Below are 17,029 nucleotides of genomic sequence, written 5' to 3'. Positions count from 1 at the left end.
GCTGCCCACCCGGAAGAAGAGACCAACTCCCACCTGACTACAGCCTCCCTTCAGGTAGTTGTAGACAGCAATAAGGTTTCTCCTGAGCCTCCTCTTCTTCAGGCTAAGCAACCCCAGCTCCCTCAGCCTCTCCTCACAGGGCTGTGCTCCAGACCCCTCCCCAGCTTTGTTGCCCTTCTCTGGACACATTCCAGCAACTCAACATCTTTCCTAAACTGAGGGGCCCAGAACTGGACACAGGTCTCAAGGTGTGGCCTAACCAGTGGCCTACCAGGGGCAGAATGACCTCCCTGCTGCTGCTGGCCGCACTGTTCCTGATGCAGGCCAGGATGCCATTTGCCTTCTTGGCCACCTGGGCACACTGCTGGCTCATGTTCAGCCTGCTATCAACCAGCAATCCCAGGTCCCTTTCTGCCTGGCCGCTCTCCAACCACTCTGACCCCAGCCTGTAGCACTGCATGGGGTTGTTGTGGCCAATATGTATGACCCATTTAATGGTTTTTGGTTTTGGGGTGTTTTTTTTTGTTGTTGTTTGGGGTTTTGTTTGTTTTTAGAAGACAGGAATCAAAAGGCTTGTGAATACAAATAAAGGTTTGGGGTTGTTTTTTTTTTCACCCCCAAATATACTTAAAAAGACAATCAGTCACTTTTTTTCCCCCTTCATTGTCAGCATTTTTTTCAGTAGTTATTTATTGCCCTTATTCATTGTAATAATTAATGCAGCTGATCACTTTCAATAGCCAAGGATGTCTGAAAGGATTCAGTGCAGCTTTTTGCTTTTGCTTTTAAGTGCAACCCCTCAAATCCCAAGGAGTGTGGTCCTATAAAACATTGTTTGGGGGTCATGTTTAGAAATGCTGTTGTGTGTGATGACACATGTGCCTGCAAAATGAAGATGCAAAGCCGGTCCAGAGGAGGGCCATGTAAAGGAGCAGGGGGTTGGAGCAGCTCTACTACAAGGACAGACTGAGGGAGCTGGGGGTGTTCAGTCTGGAAAAGTGGAGGCTCCAGGAGACCTAATAGCAGCCCACAGGAAGGATGAAGAGAGACTCTTTACAAAGGCCTGCAGTGACAGGACAAGGGGCAATGGCATCAAACCAGACAACGGCAGATTTAGATTGTAAGAGAGGAAGAAGTTCTTCACTATGAGGGTGGTGGAACACTGGAACAGGTTGCCCAGGGAGGTGGTTGAGGCCCCATCCCTAGAGATATTCAAGGTGAGGCTCGACAGGGCTCTGGACAGCCTGATCTAGTTGGGGATGTCCCTGCTGATGGTGGGGAGGTTGGACTAGATGACCTAGATGATGGGGAGGGACTTTTTAGGGTGTCAGGCAATGATAGGACTAGGGGGAGTGGAAAAAAAACAACTAGAAATGGGTAGATTCAGATTGGATGTTAGGAAGAAATTCTTCATGATGAGGGTGGTGAGACACTGGAAGAGGTTGCCCAGGGAGGTGGTAGAAGCCTCATCCCTGGAGGTTTTTTAAGCCAGGCTGGATGTGACTGTGAGCAACCTGATGTGGTGTGAGGTGTCTCTGCCCATGGCAGTGGAGTTGGAACTGAATGATCCTTGAGGTGCCTTCCAACCCTAACATTTCTATGATTCTATGATCCTATGACCTTTGGAGGCCCCTTCCAGCCTGGACCATTCTCTGATTCTTTTTATACTCAGGTCAGAAATAACAGAATTTATGTCTGGACACTTGCTGAAGCAACACTGAACCTCCATCTTCCTCCTTGTCCATTTCACAGATCTCAAAATTCAACTGCAGAAAAGTTGTACCTCTCTTGAGTAAGACTCTGCCAGGACTGTCATGTTAATCTGCATACAGCTTGTCTTAAAATGTATAGCCAAACTTCTGGTTCAAGACTGCTATTATTAAGGATTAAAGTAAAGATGTCTGTCCCTTATTATGAATAGGAATAAAAGATAAGGAGGAGGCCACAGTCAGCTGAGATCATTAATTGTTTGCTTCTTTGTTGCTTCAGAAGTTTGCACATAATCTTTTCAACCTTAGAGTGGGAACACCAAGACAGTAAAGAAACTAGATGCTCTTGTAGCTTCCTACAGAGAATTCACAGCACTTTCACTGTTTCAAAACCCCCACAATGACATCTGTAATGGCAAGGCTCACAGTTCGCTTCAGGACATGGTTTAATGGTCATAGTGGGGTTAGGCCAATGGTCTTTTTCCTTTGCGACTGAAATGGCTCTGTGATTCTGTGAATTGGCTTTTTGAGTTCACAGTAGATCACAGTTGGGTAAGGACAGCAATATTTAGCCAATAAATCTGCTATTTTCATGTTATTTTTGTCTTTAAATCCCTGAGCATCCTAAGACAGAAATGTGAGGGAAAAAAGGACCAAAGACCTCCCAACTTCACCTACAGATATTTTCACCTTGCTCTGAAGTCACTGGAAGGTCCTTGATGACCTCACTAAACCACTACCAGGTGGCCAGATCCATTGCTAGGGTCATTATCCAGGATTCTAACCACCATTTTCCCCCCAGAGCAATTACTTGGATACTCTCTTACACCATCACATGGACTTGTTCGTGTGCTGGGGCGTGAATGTTTCCCATCCTCGATTTTTCCCAGCACTTATCCCAGACATGCCTGGAAGTTAGAGGCATTTGTAACTATAGCAGTGACTATGATGTTTTGCTCTCACAGGGATGTTCTCAAAAGCTGGCCTGCTGCTATTGCACTGTTGCTAAAAATAGGGTCTTGAGGAATTTCTCTTTGAGGGGGAAAAAAAAAATCAAAATGCTTTATAAATAATTGCACAAACTTTGCCAAAACAGATGAAGGTGGAAATAGTCTAGGGGCTCTTTATCTTGAGTCTGGGGTGACATGCTCAGCAGAACACTCTGATCAAGTACCTCCTTGGAAGAAAGGAGGTTATTTAGGGCTTTCTGGAGAATTTCTGATGACTGTCAAAAGAATGAATTCCCTGATGGTCTTGCATTGCAAACTCTAATGGCCCTACGAATCATTTCAGCTAATCATAGAATCATGGAATCAATAAAGTTGGAAGAGACCTCAAATATCATCAAGTCCAACCTGCTACCCAACACCTCATGACTACTAAACAATGGCACCGAGTGCCACGTCCAATCCCCTCTTGAACCCCTCCAGGGATGGTGACTCCACCACCTCCCTGGGCAGCACATTCCAGTGGCTAACAACTCTCTCTGTGAAGAACTTTCTCCTCACCTCAAGCCTAAACTTCGCCTGGTGCAGCTTAGAGACTGTGTCCTCTTGTTCTGGTGCGGATTGCCTGGGAGAAGAGACCAACTCCCTCCTGGCTACAACCACCCTTCAGATAGTTGTAGACAGAAATAAAGCATAGATCAGCTCACAGAATCACAGAATTAACCAGGTTAGAAAAGACCTTTGAGATCATCAAGTCCAACCTATCACCCAACACCAGCTAATCAACTAAACCATGGCACTAAGTGCCTCATCCAGTCTCTTTTTAAACACTTCCAGGGACAGTGACTCCGCCACCTCCCTGGGCAGCACATTCCAATGGCCAATCACTCTTTCTGTGAAGAATTTCTTCCTAACATCCAGCCCAAACCTCCCCAGGCACCGCTTGAGACTGCGTCCTCTCATTCTGTCACTACTTTCAGGTAGTTGTAGACAGCAAGAAGGTCTCCCCTGAGCCTCCTCTTCTCCAGGCTAAACAATCCCAGTTCCCTTAGTCTCTCCTCATAGGGCTTGTGCTCAAGGCCTCTCCCCAGCCTTGTTGCTCTTCTCTGGACAAGTTCAAGAGTCTCAATGTCCTTCTTAAATTGAGGGGCCCAGAACTGGACACAGGACTCAAGGTGTGGCCTAACCAGTGCTGAGTACAGGGGCACAATGACTTCCCTACTCCTGCTGGACAAACTATTCTTGATGGCAAGCTTGTGATGTTTCTAACATCATGGAATGAAGGAGCTGAGTCTCTTTAGTTTGGAGAAGAGGAGACTGAGAGGTGACCTCATTAATGTTTATAAATACATGAAGGGTGAGTGTCAGGAGGATGGAGCCAGGCTTTTCTCAGTGATGTCCAAAGATAGGACAAGGGGCAGCAGGTGCAAGCTGAAGCACAGAAGGTTCCACATGAACATAAGGAGAAACTTTTTCACTGTGAGGATGACAGAACACTGGAACAGGCTGCTCAGAGAGGCTCAGGAGTCTCCATCTCTGGAGACATTCAAAACCCACCTGGATGCATTCCTGTGACCTACTCTAGGTGCTCCTGCTCTGGCAGGGGTGTTGGACTAGGTGATCTTTTGAGGTCCCTTCCAGCCCCTAAAACCTGTGATTCCTGATTACACAAGATTCTACTGATGCAAGATTTAAAACAGTGCTGTGTTGCCTAGAAGAGTGAAGCAGCTAACTTCACCACAGCCACTATGATTCAGGACAGAAAGCACAAGTGTGGTAAAACGAAAACAAGCCTCCAAAGGAAAACTAGTCTAACACAAATGTTACTGGAAGAATGGCTTGCTGCAAATCTGAATGATTGCAATGAGATCTTGTGGGCAAAAACTTTGATAGAGTAATGAAAAATGAAATGCCAACAAACCCAAGTGAGCTTTGATGCTGTTTTATGAGACAGCCTTCTACCATGTATTTTTAGAAACAAGTATCATTACCCTGGGATAAATGAACTTAGAAAGAGTAACATCTGGGAACACACACCATCAATCTTAGCTTGCTGTTGAAAGCTTCAAAACAATGTCTGGCCCCTCATGGGGAATCTCAATTATAAAAGTGGGGGGTTGTGTTTGTTTGTTTTTCAGGGGTAAGTGGGGTGGGGGTGGGGGGGCATGTTAAAAGAACAAGCTGACAAATTGGTAGCAGATCACAGCTTTGAGCAAAAAAGAAGGGGAAAAAAAAGTTTCTAACAGTTTACCAACCAGTTATGCTCTTATGGTTGATAATGACTGTGGTTATGTGCAGGAAATTTGGCCTAATTCTTTCCCTTCCAGAAACACACCCATCACGCTGCCTGCCAGCAGCTCAGCCTGCTACCATCCCAATATTCATTACCTTGTAATGTCAGTGAGCTTTTCTTCTTGTCTGTTCAGAAGACCTGGAAGACAACAACATATTCTTTTGCATTTGAAACAATAAAAGTGGGAGGATGGAAAAAAAAAAATCACACTCTCTTCAGAAGAGGGACAAGGGGCAATGGATACAAACTACAGCACAGGAGGTTCCACCTCAACATGGGCTGCTTTAAGAGGAGTGTGTCCAGCAGATCAAGGGAGGTTCTCCTCCCCCTCTACTCTGCCCTGGTGAGACCTCACCTGGAATATTGCATCCAGTTCTGGGGTCCCCAGTTCAAGAGGGACAGGGATCTGCTGAAGAGAGTCCAGCAGAGAGCTACCAGGATGATTAAGGGATTGGAGCACTGCCCTGTGAGGAGAGGCAGAGAGCTACCAGGATGATTAAGGCATTGGAGCACTGCCCTGTGAGGAGAGGCTGAGAGCCCTGGGGCTGCTTAGTCTGGAGAAGACTGAGAGGGGATTTAATAAATGTTTATCAATATCTGGGGGCTGGGCATCAAGAGGGAGGGGACAGGCTCTGCTCACTTGCACCCTGGGATAGGACAAGGGGCAATGGATATAAACTACAGCACAGGAAGTTCCACCTCAACACGAGGAGGAACTTCTTCACTGTGAGGGTGACAGAGCACTGGAACAGGCTGCCCAGAGAGGTTGTGGAGTCTCCTTCTCTGGAGACTTTCATGTTCCAGCTGGATGTGTTCCTGTGTGACCCGTTCTGTGATCCTGCTGGGGTTGGACTCGATCTCCAGAGGTTCTTTCCAACCCTTAACATCCTGTGATCCTGTGAGGTTATCCAATCATTTGGGACAACTTTTCCACCTAAGCCGTGGGTTGTTCTCAAAGTTCCTGGCACCACAGGGCTGTGGTTGCAGGAAGGGTTTTTTTTGCTGATGTGCTTTGGCTGTAGGGCAGCTGGTGAGGTGGTTTGCTGTTTACCATTCATCATATGTAGAGATACACATACATATAGATACACATATTGTGTGTGTGTATAATGATGGATAGTTCTCTGGGCCTAAAACGCCCAAGGAAGTGTTAATTCACTTCACCTCACACGAAACATTTGAATTAAATAAGCTGACTTCTGCAAGATGTGCAGTGTGCCCTAATATGTTGCAGACTGCCCTCACTGCCACCTAACAGAACATAAAGATTAGAACCAATGTTCAGACTGTAGCTGAAATGCTCTGAAGTTGCAGTGGACACTGAATCCTAGTTTCAAAAGTGAAAAGCCAACTAATTTTATGCTCTTGTAAGCCTAAAATAGTCCTTTAAAAGTGACTTTGTTTCCTAAGTCATCTCAGTGATTTCAAGAATGTGACTTTCCAGGTTTTACAGCCGTGAGTCCATCATTTGCTGAAAGTTTCTTTCTCCAGAAGAGACAAAGTATTTCACTGCGCAGCCCTTGTGAGAGCATTCATGAAAGAAAAGCTTTCAATAGTTGTGCTTTATGGCATACTTTCCACTTTCCCGCTTAAATTGGTTTGCAGACAGATATAAATCCAATTTCAAAAAGTTTGGTGTTACAGCTTGGGTGGGTTAGATGGATAACTAATGCTTATCCATATGTCCTGAATATGCAAGTTTTGGCTCAAAAATCTCTGGAGGATAGGTCTCCTGCTTCCAATTGGGTTGGATTTACTAGCCTCTTTCTTTTTTTTCCTTTCTTCCAGAAACACACCCTTAACACTGACTGCCAGAAGCTACATCTGGTACTATCCTTCTTTTTTAACATTTTGCTTTAAAATTCGAGGGGGGACGCAGGGGAGGGAGCAGTAGCCAAATATTTTAGGACTTGCTCGATGGTTTTATTCTAGAAATGCACATGCCCTTGCGTACCATGCAAGAAAAATACCATCTATCTAGTAAAATATTACTCTACCCCCTCAAACCTGATATCTCTATACTGCCTGACAGATAAAAATAACCAAAACCAACCCAAACCACACCCTAGAAATTAAATATTTGTGACCCTTCATGATTGTTAAAATTTTACCTTCAGGCTTTATAGGAGATACCAAACAGAGCGAAATACTGAAATCACACCAGTTTTGGGAATGGTTTGAAAAGTGCTTCTCAGGATTTTTGCTTCTTGCAAAATTCCACTGTAAGAAATGAAACTGAGAAAGCTTTAACCAATGGCAAGTGTTTGTTGCTCAAACTTAGCAGCTACTTTCTCTTCTTCTAGGGAAGAGGCGCAGGTGGTTTAGGATCTATACAGCCCACCCTCATAATAGCAGGACTTCAATGTGATGGGCAGCAGGTCCCCAAATCCCAGGCTTATTTTCCTCCTAGCCAAGGGGAGAACTCAAGTGAAGAGAGCATAGAATCACTGAATTGTCAGGGATAGAAGGGAGTTCAAAGATCATCCAGTTCCAACCCCCTGCCATGGGCAGGGACACCTCACACTACATCAGGTTGCTCACAGCCACATCCAGCCTGGCCTTCAAAACCTCCAGGGATAAGGCTTCAACCACCTTCCCGGGCAACCTGTGCCAGTCTCTCACCACCCTCATGGTGAAGAACTTATTCCTGACATCCAATCTGAATCTATCAATTTCTAGGTTTTTTCCATTTCCCCTAGTCCTATCATTACCTGACACCCTAAGAAGTCCCTCCCCAGCTTTCTTGTAGGCACCCTTCAGATATGGGAAGGCCACAATTAGGTCTCTTTGGAGCCATCTCCTCTCCAGACTGAATAATCCCAACTCTCTCAGTCTGTCTCCATAGGAGAGGTGCTCCAGCCCTCTGATCATCCTCGTGGCCCTTCTCTGGACACCTTCCAGCACAGTGGATCTTCAGTGTTTTTTACAACAGTGGGGATACTACACGAGAGGGTGCCTTACTTAGAGAGGCAGGTGAAGGGCGAAAGGTCAGTTGATACATCTTCACACCACAGAGCATCCTCAGCCCTTCTGAGTTCTGAGCAGTGCCAGGGGAAAAAAACATCTCATGCTGTGGCTGCAATCCCTTTTCCCCTTTAAACCAAGGAATAAGAAAAAGAGGGATGTGACAGGAGAGGGAGTAAGCACAGTCAGCAGTGGTGGACCCCAATCCATGCTGCAGCTGTTAGCCAGTGTCCACAGACTGCTGGCAAGCCACTGGCTCTCATGGTTGCTGCAGCATGAGTGTCAAAGAGGTGGTGATATCCTGCACCCAAGATTCATATCTTTTGGTACTGTTATTAGCCAAAACAAAAGCTGATCACTTGCATATTTGATGGGGGAAAGCCCCTAAAGTTTTCTGCGTCTTCTTGATGCTGCAGTCAAAAAGTAATATGGATTTTGTTACATTCAACATCTGCTCCAAAAATGTGCATTTCCACGAAGGAAAACACAAACCAGAAGAGGCAAGCCAAAACAAACACACACAAAATGTTACTGTTGTTTTTACATATTTCATCCAGATAGCCTTTTTAATATGTGCAGAAACTGTATCTGATGTTATGCAGTTGGGTCTAGATATGGAACTTGTCAAAACAAAACAAAACAAAAAGGATTTCTTTTCATATGCTTACTGTTTTGTTCCCTTTCAGCCTTCACAAGTCTTTTTACTACTTAACTGGCAGTAGACAACCCTCAAACTGCATTTTCAGTGTGTTATTTATGTAGGTATTAAAACATGTGGGATGAGAAAGCTTTAACTTCATATTTCACAATTCATCGAACAAAGTAGCAGCAGTTAGGAAATTTTAGTTGGCAAGATGGCAGCGAGGTGGGAGTGGGCCTGTGTGCATGGAAAAGGGACCTGAGGAATGTTCCTACACTTAGTCTGAGGCAGCACAGTCCAAGGATGGGAATTTGCTCTGGGAGGTAGATCTTGCTGTAAACCATTCAAGATTAGATACGAGGTACTGACATATGACAAATGAAACTGCTGAGAGAGTGGGTCCTACAAGCTAATGATTTTCAATCTTTAATCAGGCACCTAAGCTTGGCACAGTATTAGATCTGAGTAAATAAGTACCTTCGAGGCTCAGGGTCAAAGCTTTGATGGGAATTTTGCTGAGGAAAATGGAGCTGGAGGGACATTCAGGAAAAAACCCATTAGTTGCTCTTCATTCACAGCACCAGGTGAACGGGGTCAAATCCTGACACCTTTGCCAGGTCCAGTTGCACCTTGCTGGTGAGTAGGAAGCTGTTTGTGATATCATGCAGACAGATATAACTCTGGGAAAGCCAAATGTGCTGGCTTGTCAGCAAAGAGGAACACTCAGCAGCATTTGGGTGGAAAGAGGGGAGAACAAAAGCAAAAGTTGCTTAGAAACTGCTTAGTTTGGGTCTTACATTCCCTGAGCTCCAAGTTTTTGGGCACAATTTTATACTCACAGCTGACAGGGGAAGAACAAATTATAGCGTTCAGGAATTTAACTACCTGATGATTGGGCCTGTGCTCAATGTTGTAACCCCAAGCATTCCAGATTCATGATCAAAGCCTCTGAAACTAATAAAAAATGACAAACAAAACAAAAAAAGCCACCAACCAAACCTGTGAGATTAGCTTCAGGATCATGAATTCACAGGTTTTCAACCTTCAGCTTTTCTGAGCCTCAAGTTCTTCCACCGTCATAAACAATGGGAACCTTTGAAGAAAAAAATTACAGCAGTGAAATCAGATTTCTGTACAGGAAAATGAGTCATGAAACTGGATCTTCAGAAAGGCAAGAACAAAAGGAGACATCAAGACTTAGGATGAAGCTGCTGGAGATCATACTACAGAGGGTGCCGGGCAGTGCCGAAGATAAATGGCAGCATCTCCATCAAATACACACGGACAGGCAGAAGTACACACACACTTCTATGTATAAATATATAAAGATAACACCTAGGACACCAGGATGGGTGATATTTTTCCCTTCAGGAATGATGACACTTTCTGCTGTATCAGGGAAATACATCAATGATACAGACAGAAGCTCCTTGGAAGTGCCCGGAGTGCCCATAATTAAAAATTAGCAGTTTCCCAGCTTCACCTCCTCCCAGTCTCTGAGCGAGTTACCTACTGGGCCTTTTCAACTCAAACCCAGATGTCAGAAGTACATAGGACATGACAAAATGTGTGCTGTCTACAACTACCTGAAGGACCTGAAGGGTCTCTTCTCCCAGGCAACCAGCACCAGAACAAGAGCACACAGTCTCAAGCTGCACCAGGGGAGGTTCAGGCTGGAGGTTAGGAAGAAGTTCTACACAGAGAGAGTGATTGGCCACTGGAATAGGCTGCCCAGGGAGGTGGTGGAGTCACCATTACTGGAGGTGTTTAGAAAGAGACTGGACGGGGTGCTTGGTGCCATGGTTTAGTTGATTAGATGGTGCTGGGAGGTTGGACTCAATGATCTCAAAGGTCTTTCCCAACCTGGCTAATTCTACTATATTCTGTTCTCCAAGACTTACTACTTAGCGAGAAGGTCATGAATCAGGTATGGCAGAACCATCCCACTGATAATGCTTTCCTGGAAGTCCATAGATCTTAGTGCTCTTTGGTGAAGGTGTAGAGAAGATTGCCTGCATCCAGCTTTTGTTGTGGATCGTGCTGCAGTTCTTTTGGCTGCAACTGTATGTTGAGCAGTGGCTGAGAAAGCTGCACAAACAGCAAACTATATTTCAGCAATATCCAGTAAAACTTACAAGCACTTTTATACATATCTGCATACACCAAGAGATTATTTTAAAGCAGGTTTGTGGAACAAGATTAGAATCTTTTTGAGAGGTCTTACAAAAGAAAAAAATCACCTCCTTCCTCACAAGCATGAAATAGAAGAGACCCTGGAGAACCCTGAAGGACCCTAGAGTATTTCATAAAGCATTTCTCTGCTCACTGCCATGGAAATACTGCCAGAACGCAACAGAAAGCATCAAGTTTTTGCCTGGTTTGTTTGGTTGGTTTTGGTTTGTTTGTTTGTTTGTTTGTTTGTTTTCCATAGGGAAGACAGGAAGGTGATACAGTTTGTCAGTGGTCTTTACGGTGCCCACTGGAAAAGCAGCTCATGACAGCCTTGCTGATTTTCTCTGTTAGAGTAGTTGCAGCTAAAGGATCTTCTTCCCTAACCCAGTGAACTTTCCTGGAAATCACATTTTCTGCCTCTGATCGGCTGACTTGACCTTAACCTGGGAAAACCCTGCAGTTCCAGAAGGCCTAAGGTGTTTTTGAATAGGATGCTCAGCTCTCTCATACTTGCCACTACTGCCAAGGAAGAATCAAAACCAAATATTCTCTTTAATATTGAAACCCCAGAAATTTGGATAAAACCCAAAGCATACAATTTAAGTTAAATTCAAACAGCTCAGAAGGGTGCCCTCTATTTGCAGGGATAAGCAGATCTGTGCAGCTTTTATTTTAAGACCACTTTCTTAAGCAGTAAGCATTTTTACTTCCCTTCTGCTTCATTATGCCATTGTACTCAGATTTCGGCCCTTTTATCCTTTGCCCATTTCAGTCATGTTCTGGGATCTGCAACAAAACCACTACAGGAGATGGTCTGCAGCATCAGTAATGCTTTAAGACAAGCTTGGTAGCTCATATTTCTTTGTTAGCATCCCATTGAGAAAGGGAAAGATCAGTTTGCTTTGTTCTTAGGCCTTGATTTTCATAAGCTAATGATGACTGTGGGTGTAATTGTGGTCAGGCTTAAGTGGTAGCACGAGGGCAGAAAAACAGAGACGCTTCCGTGAGGCTGGTTTCCCCTCCACCATGCACATGGAGCTGGGCTTGCCTTCCCCCTGGGCATACACCAGGGAAGGAGGCAAGTGCCAGCTGTGATGTGGCTCAGCTGCAACGGAGGTCGGGAGCAGAGGGTGAGCCCAAGCACCTACTGTGTTTCCTTTCTAGAGACCATCTGACACTGGACTAACCTCCTCTAGGTTAACATCCTCTAGCAACAGCCATAATGAGCACTCCCATTTATCTTTGGCTCACAGCTGAACAGGACCCTTCAGTGCATTTTGTTTCCTCTAATGTTACACAGTTCCTCTAATGTTGCCCTGGTGCAAACACTGTATTTGTGGTTGAACGTGTTCCCAGAATCACAGAAACATTCAGGTTGGATCACTAAGTCCAACTGATAATCCTACTCTACAAGGTTCAGCCCTAAACCATATCCCCAAGCACCACATCCAAACGACCTTTACATACATCCAGGGTTGGTGACCCAGCCACCTCTCTGCGCAGTCCATTCCAATGCCTGACCACTCTTGCTGTGACAAAATATTTTCTAATGTCCAGTCTAAACCTACCCAGTCATAGCTTGAGGCCATTCCCTCTTGTTCTATCACTAATTACCTGTGAGAAGAGACCAGCACCAGCCTCTCCACAATGTACTTCCAGGTAATTGTAGAGGTCTTCCCTTCAGCCTCCTATTTTTCAAACTAAACAGCCCCAGCTCCTTCAGTCACTCTTCATCAGATTTATTCTCCAGGCCCTTCCCCAGCTTCTTAGGGAGGTATTTGATAGCTGGGATGGGTACTGCAAGGAGTGCTGCTTTAAAGGGGATGGTCTGCTCTGAGGGTTGAATACTTAATAGGTTTGCTGGTACTGCCACTGATAATACATGCAGGTCTGTTCAGCCACACGGCAATATGTCGTTCTGTGGTATTAAGGCTGGTCAGTACTTTTGAAACTTTCTTTGAGCATTGCTTAAAGCAGCAAAGATTAAGCGTTCTCAATCTTAAAACATTTGATTTAACTTTCCCTTTTGTTCACAAAAATGAAAGTGGTTTGAAAATATATATATTTTAAAGTCATTTTAAAATAATTTGGCTCTTAAAGACTTCACAGGATCCCAGGATGTCAGGATTTGGAAGGGACCTCCGAATACCATCGAGTCCAACTCCCTTGCCAGAGCAGGACCATAGAATCTAGCACAGGTCACACAGGAACACATTCAGCTGGGACTTGAAAGTCTCCACAGAAGGAGACTCCACAACCTCTCTGGGCAGCCTGTTCCAGTGCTCTGTCACCCTCACAGTGAAGAAGTTCCTCCTCATGTTGAGGTGGAACCTCCTGTGCTGTAGTTTATATCCATTGCCCCTTGTCCTATCCCAGGGTGCAAGTGAGCAGAGCCTGTCCCCTCCCTCTTGATGCCCAGCCCCCAGATATTGATAAACATTTATTAAATCCCCTCTCAGTCTTCTCCAGACTAAGCAGCCCCAGGGCTCTCAGCCTCTCCTCACAGGGCAGTGCTCCAATGCCTTAATCATCCTGGTAGCTCTCTGCTGGACTCTCTTCAGCAGATCCCTGTCCCTCTTGAACGGGGGACCCCAGAACTGGATGCAATATTCCAGGTGAGGTCTCACCAGGGCAGAGTAGAGGGGGAGGAGAACCTCCCTTGATCTGCTGGACACACTCCTCCTAATGCACCCCAGGATACCATTGGCCTTCATGACCACAAGGGAACATTGCTGACCCATGGATAACTTGTTATCCACCAGGACTCCCAAGTCCTTCTCCCCAGGGCCACTCAAATCTGGCTTCTGAAATTTAAGTAAATATTCTCCAATATTTGAAAATGAATGCAACATTTTCTAAGGAAATGACAAAACACTGAGTTTCTAAGCAGGCCCCAAGCAAAACAAAATCTGTTACAAGCACTCTGCTGGGAGGTGAGGAGGTCTGCAAGCATGCAGTTGAAAGATTTCAACCAGCAGCAGCGAAGCAAACAGGCTGAGATGTAGGCAAGCTTTCAATACTGTTTTCCCACACTAACAATGGGCAAATGTCTGTGTGCACACAGGTTCTTGAAGAGAGAATGAAATTGGAATGCAAGTGTCATGGAGTTTCAGGTTCCTGTACAACTAAGACCTGCTGGACCACGCTTCCTAAATTCCGAGAGATCGGCTACATTTTGAAGGAGAAATACAATGCTGCGGTGCAGGTGGAGGTGGTACGAGCCAGCAGGTTAAGACAGCCAACCTTCCTGAAGATCAAGCAGGTCAAAAGTTACCAGAAACCCATGGAGACAGATTTAGTGTACATCGAAAAGTCACCCAACTACTGTGAGGAAGACGCTTCCACGGGGAGCGTCGGTACCCAGGGACGGCTCTGCAACCGCACCTCTCCCAACGCGGACGGGTGCGACATGATGTGCTGCGGGAGAGGGTACAACACGCACCAGTACACCAAGGTGTGGCAGTGCAATTGCAAATTCCACTGGTGCTGCTTTGTGAAGTGCAACACCTGCAGCGAGCGGACAGAGGTGTTCACCTGCAAATAACGGCGTCGCCTGCGAGCGAATGGAGCCGAGATCGCCGCCGCCGCCAGGGAAGGCAGTATGGGGTATCACAGATGACGACAGCATCGTTTTGCACATCTAATCTTTGGGAAAAGAAAGAAACAACCAGACCCACAACAACCACTCCCTCCCCACTACTTACACTTCTAAGGATGGTGCATTCAATGTATTCACATTTTTTTTTTGCTGGATGGCTGTTGCACCTGCTTTGGACACAAGGGCAACAGGAATAAGGAGATGTTGACCGCCACACGAAGCTTTCTCTCGGTTTCTTTTTTTTTTTTCCCCTTTTTTTTTTGGTTTTCTTTCATTTTTTAAACATACAACCCTGGGTGTTGTAGAGTTCTCCTAGGAAATGTTTTAAGTTATACATACCAGAGAAGCTGACTGCAATGCAGCTCCTGTGACATTTAAAAGGAAAAGACACTTTCACCTATTTTACAACAATAAAACTGCCGAGCCCTGCACAAATCCTTTTTTTTTCATTTGGTTATCTTAAAAAGTTTTTCCTTTTTTTTATTTTTCTTTTTTAAAAATTTTTTTTCATTCTTTATTTTCCCTCATTTTTCTTTTTTCTCTTTCTTTTTTCTTTTCTCATTTTTTCTTTTAAAATTTTTACACATTTTTGCCATTTTTTTTCATTTCCCCCCTTTTTTCCCATTTTTTGCCATTTTTTTACTTTTTATTTTTTCTTTCCTTCATTTTTCATTTTTTTATTTTAATTTTTTTCTCATTTTTTCTTTTTTTTTTTTAATCCTTTTCCCCATTTTTTCCTTGTTTTTCCAAAATTTTATTTCTTCAAAGAAAAATGAAATCTTCACTGACTAGGGACACAGCAGCCTTGCTGCAAAAAAAACCCAACCCAACAAACCAACAACCTAAATTTTAAAGAAAGCAGGAAGAGAAAACAACTGGCAGGGAGACAAAAACCTATGATGGAAATACTCCACTACCAGTTTGGGGAAAAACAAACAAACAAAACAACCAACAACTCACTTTGAGAAAATCACATCAGCTCCCAGTGACACTGGAACTCTTTGAATGAACATTAAAAAAGAAAAGAAAGAATTATTTATGTTTTAATAGTATCACAAAATTCTAAGCACTAACGGGTAGCTATGTCTTAATTCTGTACTAAATGTAAACTTATTGGAACTCTTTTGACTTTCATGATTTTTTTTTTTGTTTTGTTCTTGTATTTGGTTCTCCCTAAGTTCTTCAATGCTACTGATCTGTTGTCACTCCACTATTAGAGTTCAGTTGCTGTAGGCCTTAAGCGATCGCCAGAACTGAGCGAAAACATCACACAAAACTGTGGTTACAAATGCTTGACAAAAAAAAAAACAAAAAAAGACTTCTCCTGCTTGCCTCCTGAATAAGAATGACTCTTTCTAGACTCAGGCTTGAGGTGTGGAGCATGTGCTCTCAGGTCCTCCAAGGGCGTTTTAGGACACAAAGACATGCTTCGACAAATAGCAAAGGTTTTGCTTTGCAGTCAAATTCACTGGAAGGACCTTCCGAGCGTTGCATTTTGCCTCGAAGAGTTGAAAGTTGATATTCTCAATAGTTTTACATAACCTATGCTCAGTATGAATGGAGAAGTTAACAAAAACCTAGTAGCTGAGCTCTAGGGTGCTGCAACCTGGGAGCTGTGGTGGCTCCACGAGTGTAAGAAAGCTAAAAATCAAGTCAGTCTGTGTCATCGTTATTCTAAGGTTGGCAATGATGTACCCGCCCTGGTAAATACATGAATGTCTAGAAAGAAGCTGTCTTTTTAAACCAGCACTCCTTTCTAATTCACACATTTTTTTCCCTATGAGAGATTTAAGAAAAACAACAAAAAGCAAAAAACACAACACCAAAACCAAAAATCCTCAGCTCTTTTACTGCTGTAAAATCTAGTGGTTTGAAGCTCAAGAGCCCCCTTTATTACACAGCACACCTAACCAGACAAATGTTTGCTTGTAGCAAAGGTCCCCACCTGATTTTCTGGAAACTTGGATTAAAAAATTTCCCAACATTTGCATATCTGCATTTCTAGCTTTGGTTTTGTTTCATGGGTTTTTTTTTCTTGAGGGGGGCTGTACAGACGTGAGCCTGCCCCACCTGACATGGGAGCACTCGCCACACACCACACGGTGCTCTTGGGGCAAGGGACCGGTGGAGCTACCACTCCGCCAGCTCCTGTGCTGGAGATGTGAACGAGCCAGGGTTGCCTCCCTAATTTGTGGGCCTGTATTAACAAAAGTTACTAATTGCTTGGGGGCTTACATTTGAACACTCATGAGGATGTGCCTTTCTGACCCCAAGCACTTACCTTCTGAAAAACAGCTCCTTTTGATGAGTGTCCTGTGGAGCGATTCAGAATTGAAGAGCTCATTTTCTGTCATTGTTGTCATCGGTTTCTTAAATTGGCAGCCTTGGTGTGAATGAGTGCAACTCCACAGAAGCCAACAGGGTCCCTTCCCCCCACCCCCCAAAATGCTAGTCACCCCCCCCCCCCATATAGTTTGAAGTCCCTCTGACTCATGGGTATTGTTGTGGAATAACAGTGATATACTGTACTTCCACTGCATTCTTGACAGGAAGCAAATAAAGCTCCCAAGCACAGTAATGCACGGTCTTATGGTACTAGATGGTGTAAATATCTTAGGATAGTATTTGTTAAAGTACAATTGAGGAATCCAACTAAGTTATATTATTGTATATCGTTTAAATGTCTATAGAGTATTTTAAATTATT

General features: G+C 44.3%; 1 protein-coding gene across 2 annotated transcripts in view; it reads left to right on the top strand.

Moving 5' to 3' along the window:
- The window catches only part of WNT7B (Wnt family member 7B), a 133,920-nt gene extending 119,651 nt beyond the window's left edge, over positions 1-14,269 (top strand). For both annotated transcript variants that reach the window (XM_054173816.1, XM_054173813.1), the window contains exon 4: positions 13,790-14,269. In XM_054173816.1, coding sequence (XP_054029791.1) covers positions 13,790-14,269 — 480 coding nt within the window. The remainder of the gene's footprint in view (positions 1-13,789) is intronic.
- The last annotated feature ends 2,760 nt before the right edge of the window (positions 14,270-17,029 follow it).

The sequence above is a fragment of the Dryobates pubescens genome, chromosome 27 (genome assembly GCF_014839835.1).
Source record: "Dryobates pubescens isolate bDryPub1 chromosome 27, bDryPub1.pri, whole genome shotgun sequence".
NCBI lineage: Eukaryota > Metazoa > Chordata > Aves > Piciformes > Picidae > Dryobates > Dryobates pubescens.
Note: the sequence above shows the minus strand (reverse complement) of the source record. Positions and strands in the feature narration are given on the sequence as shown.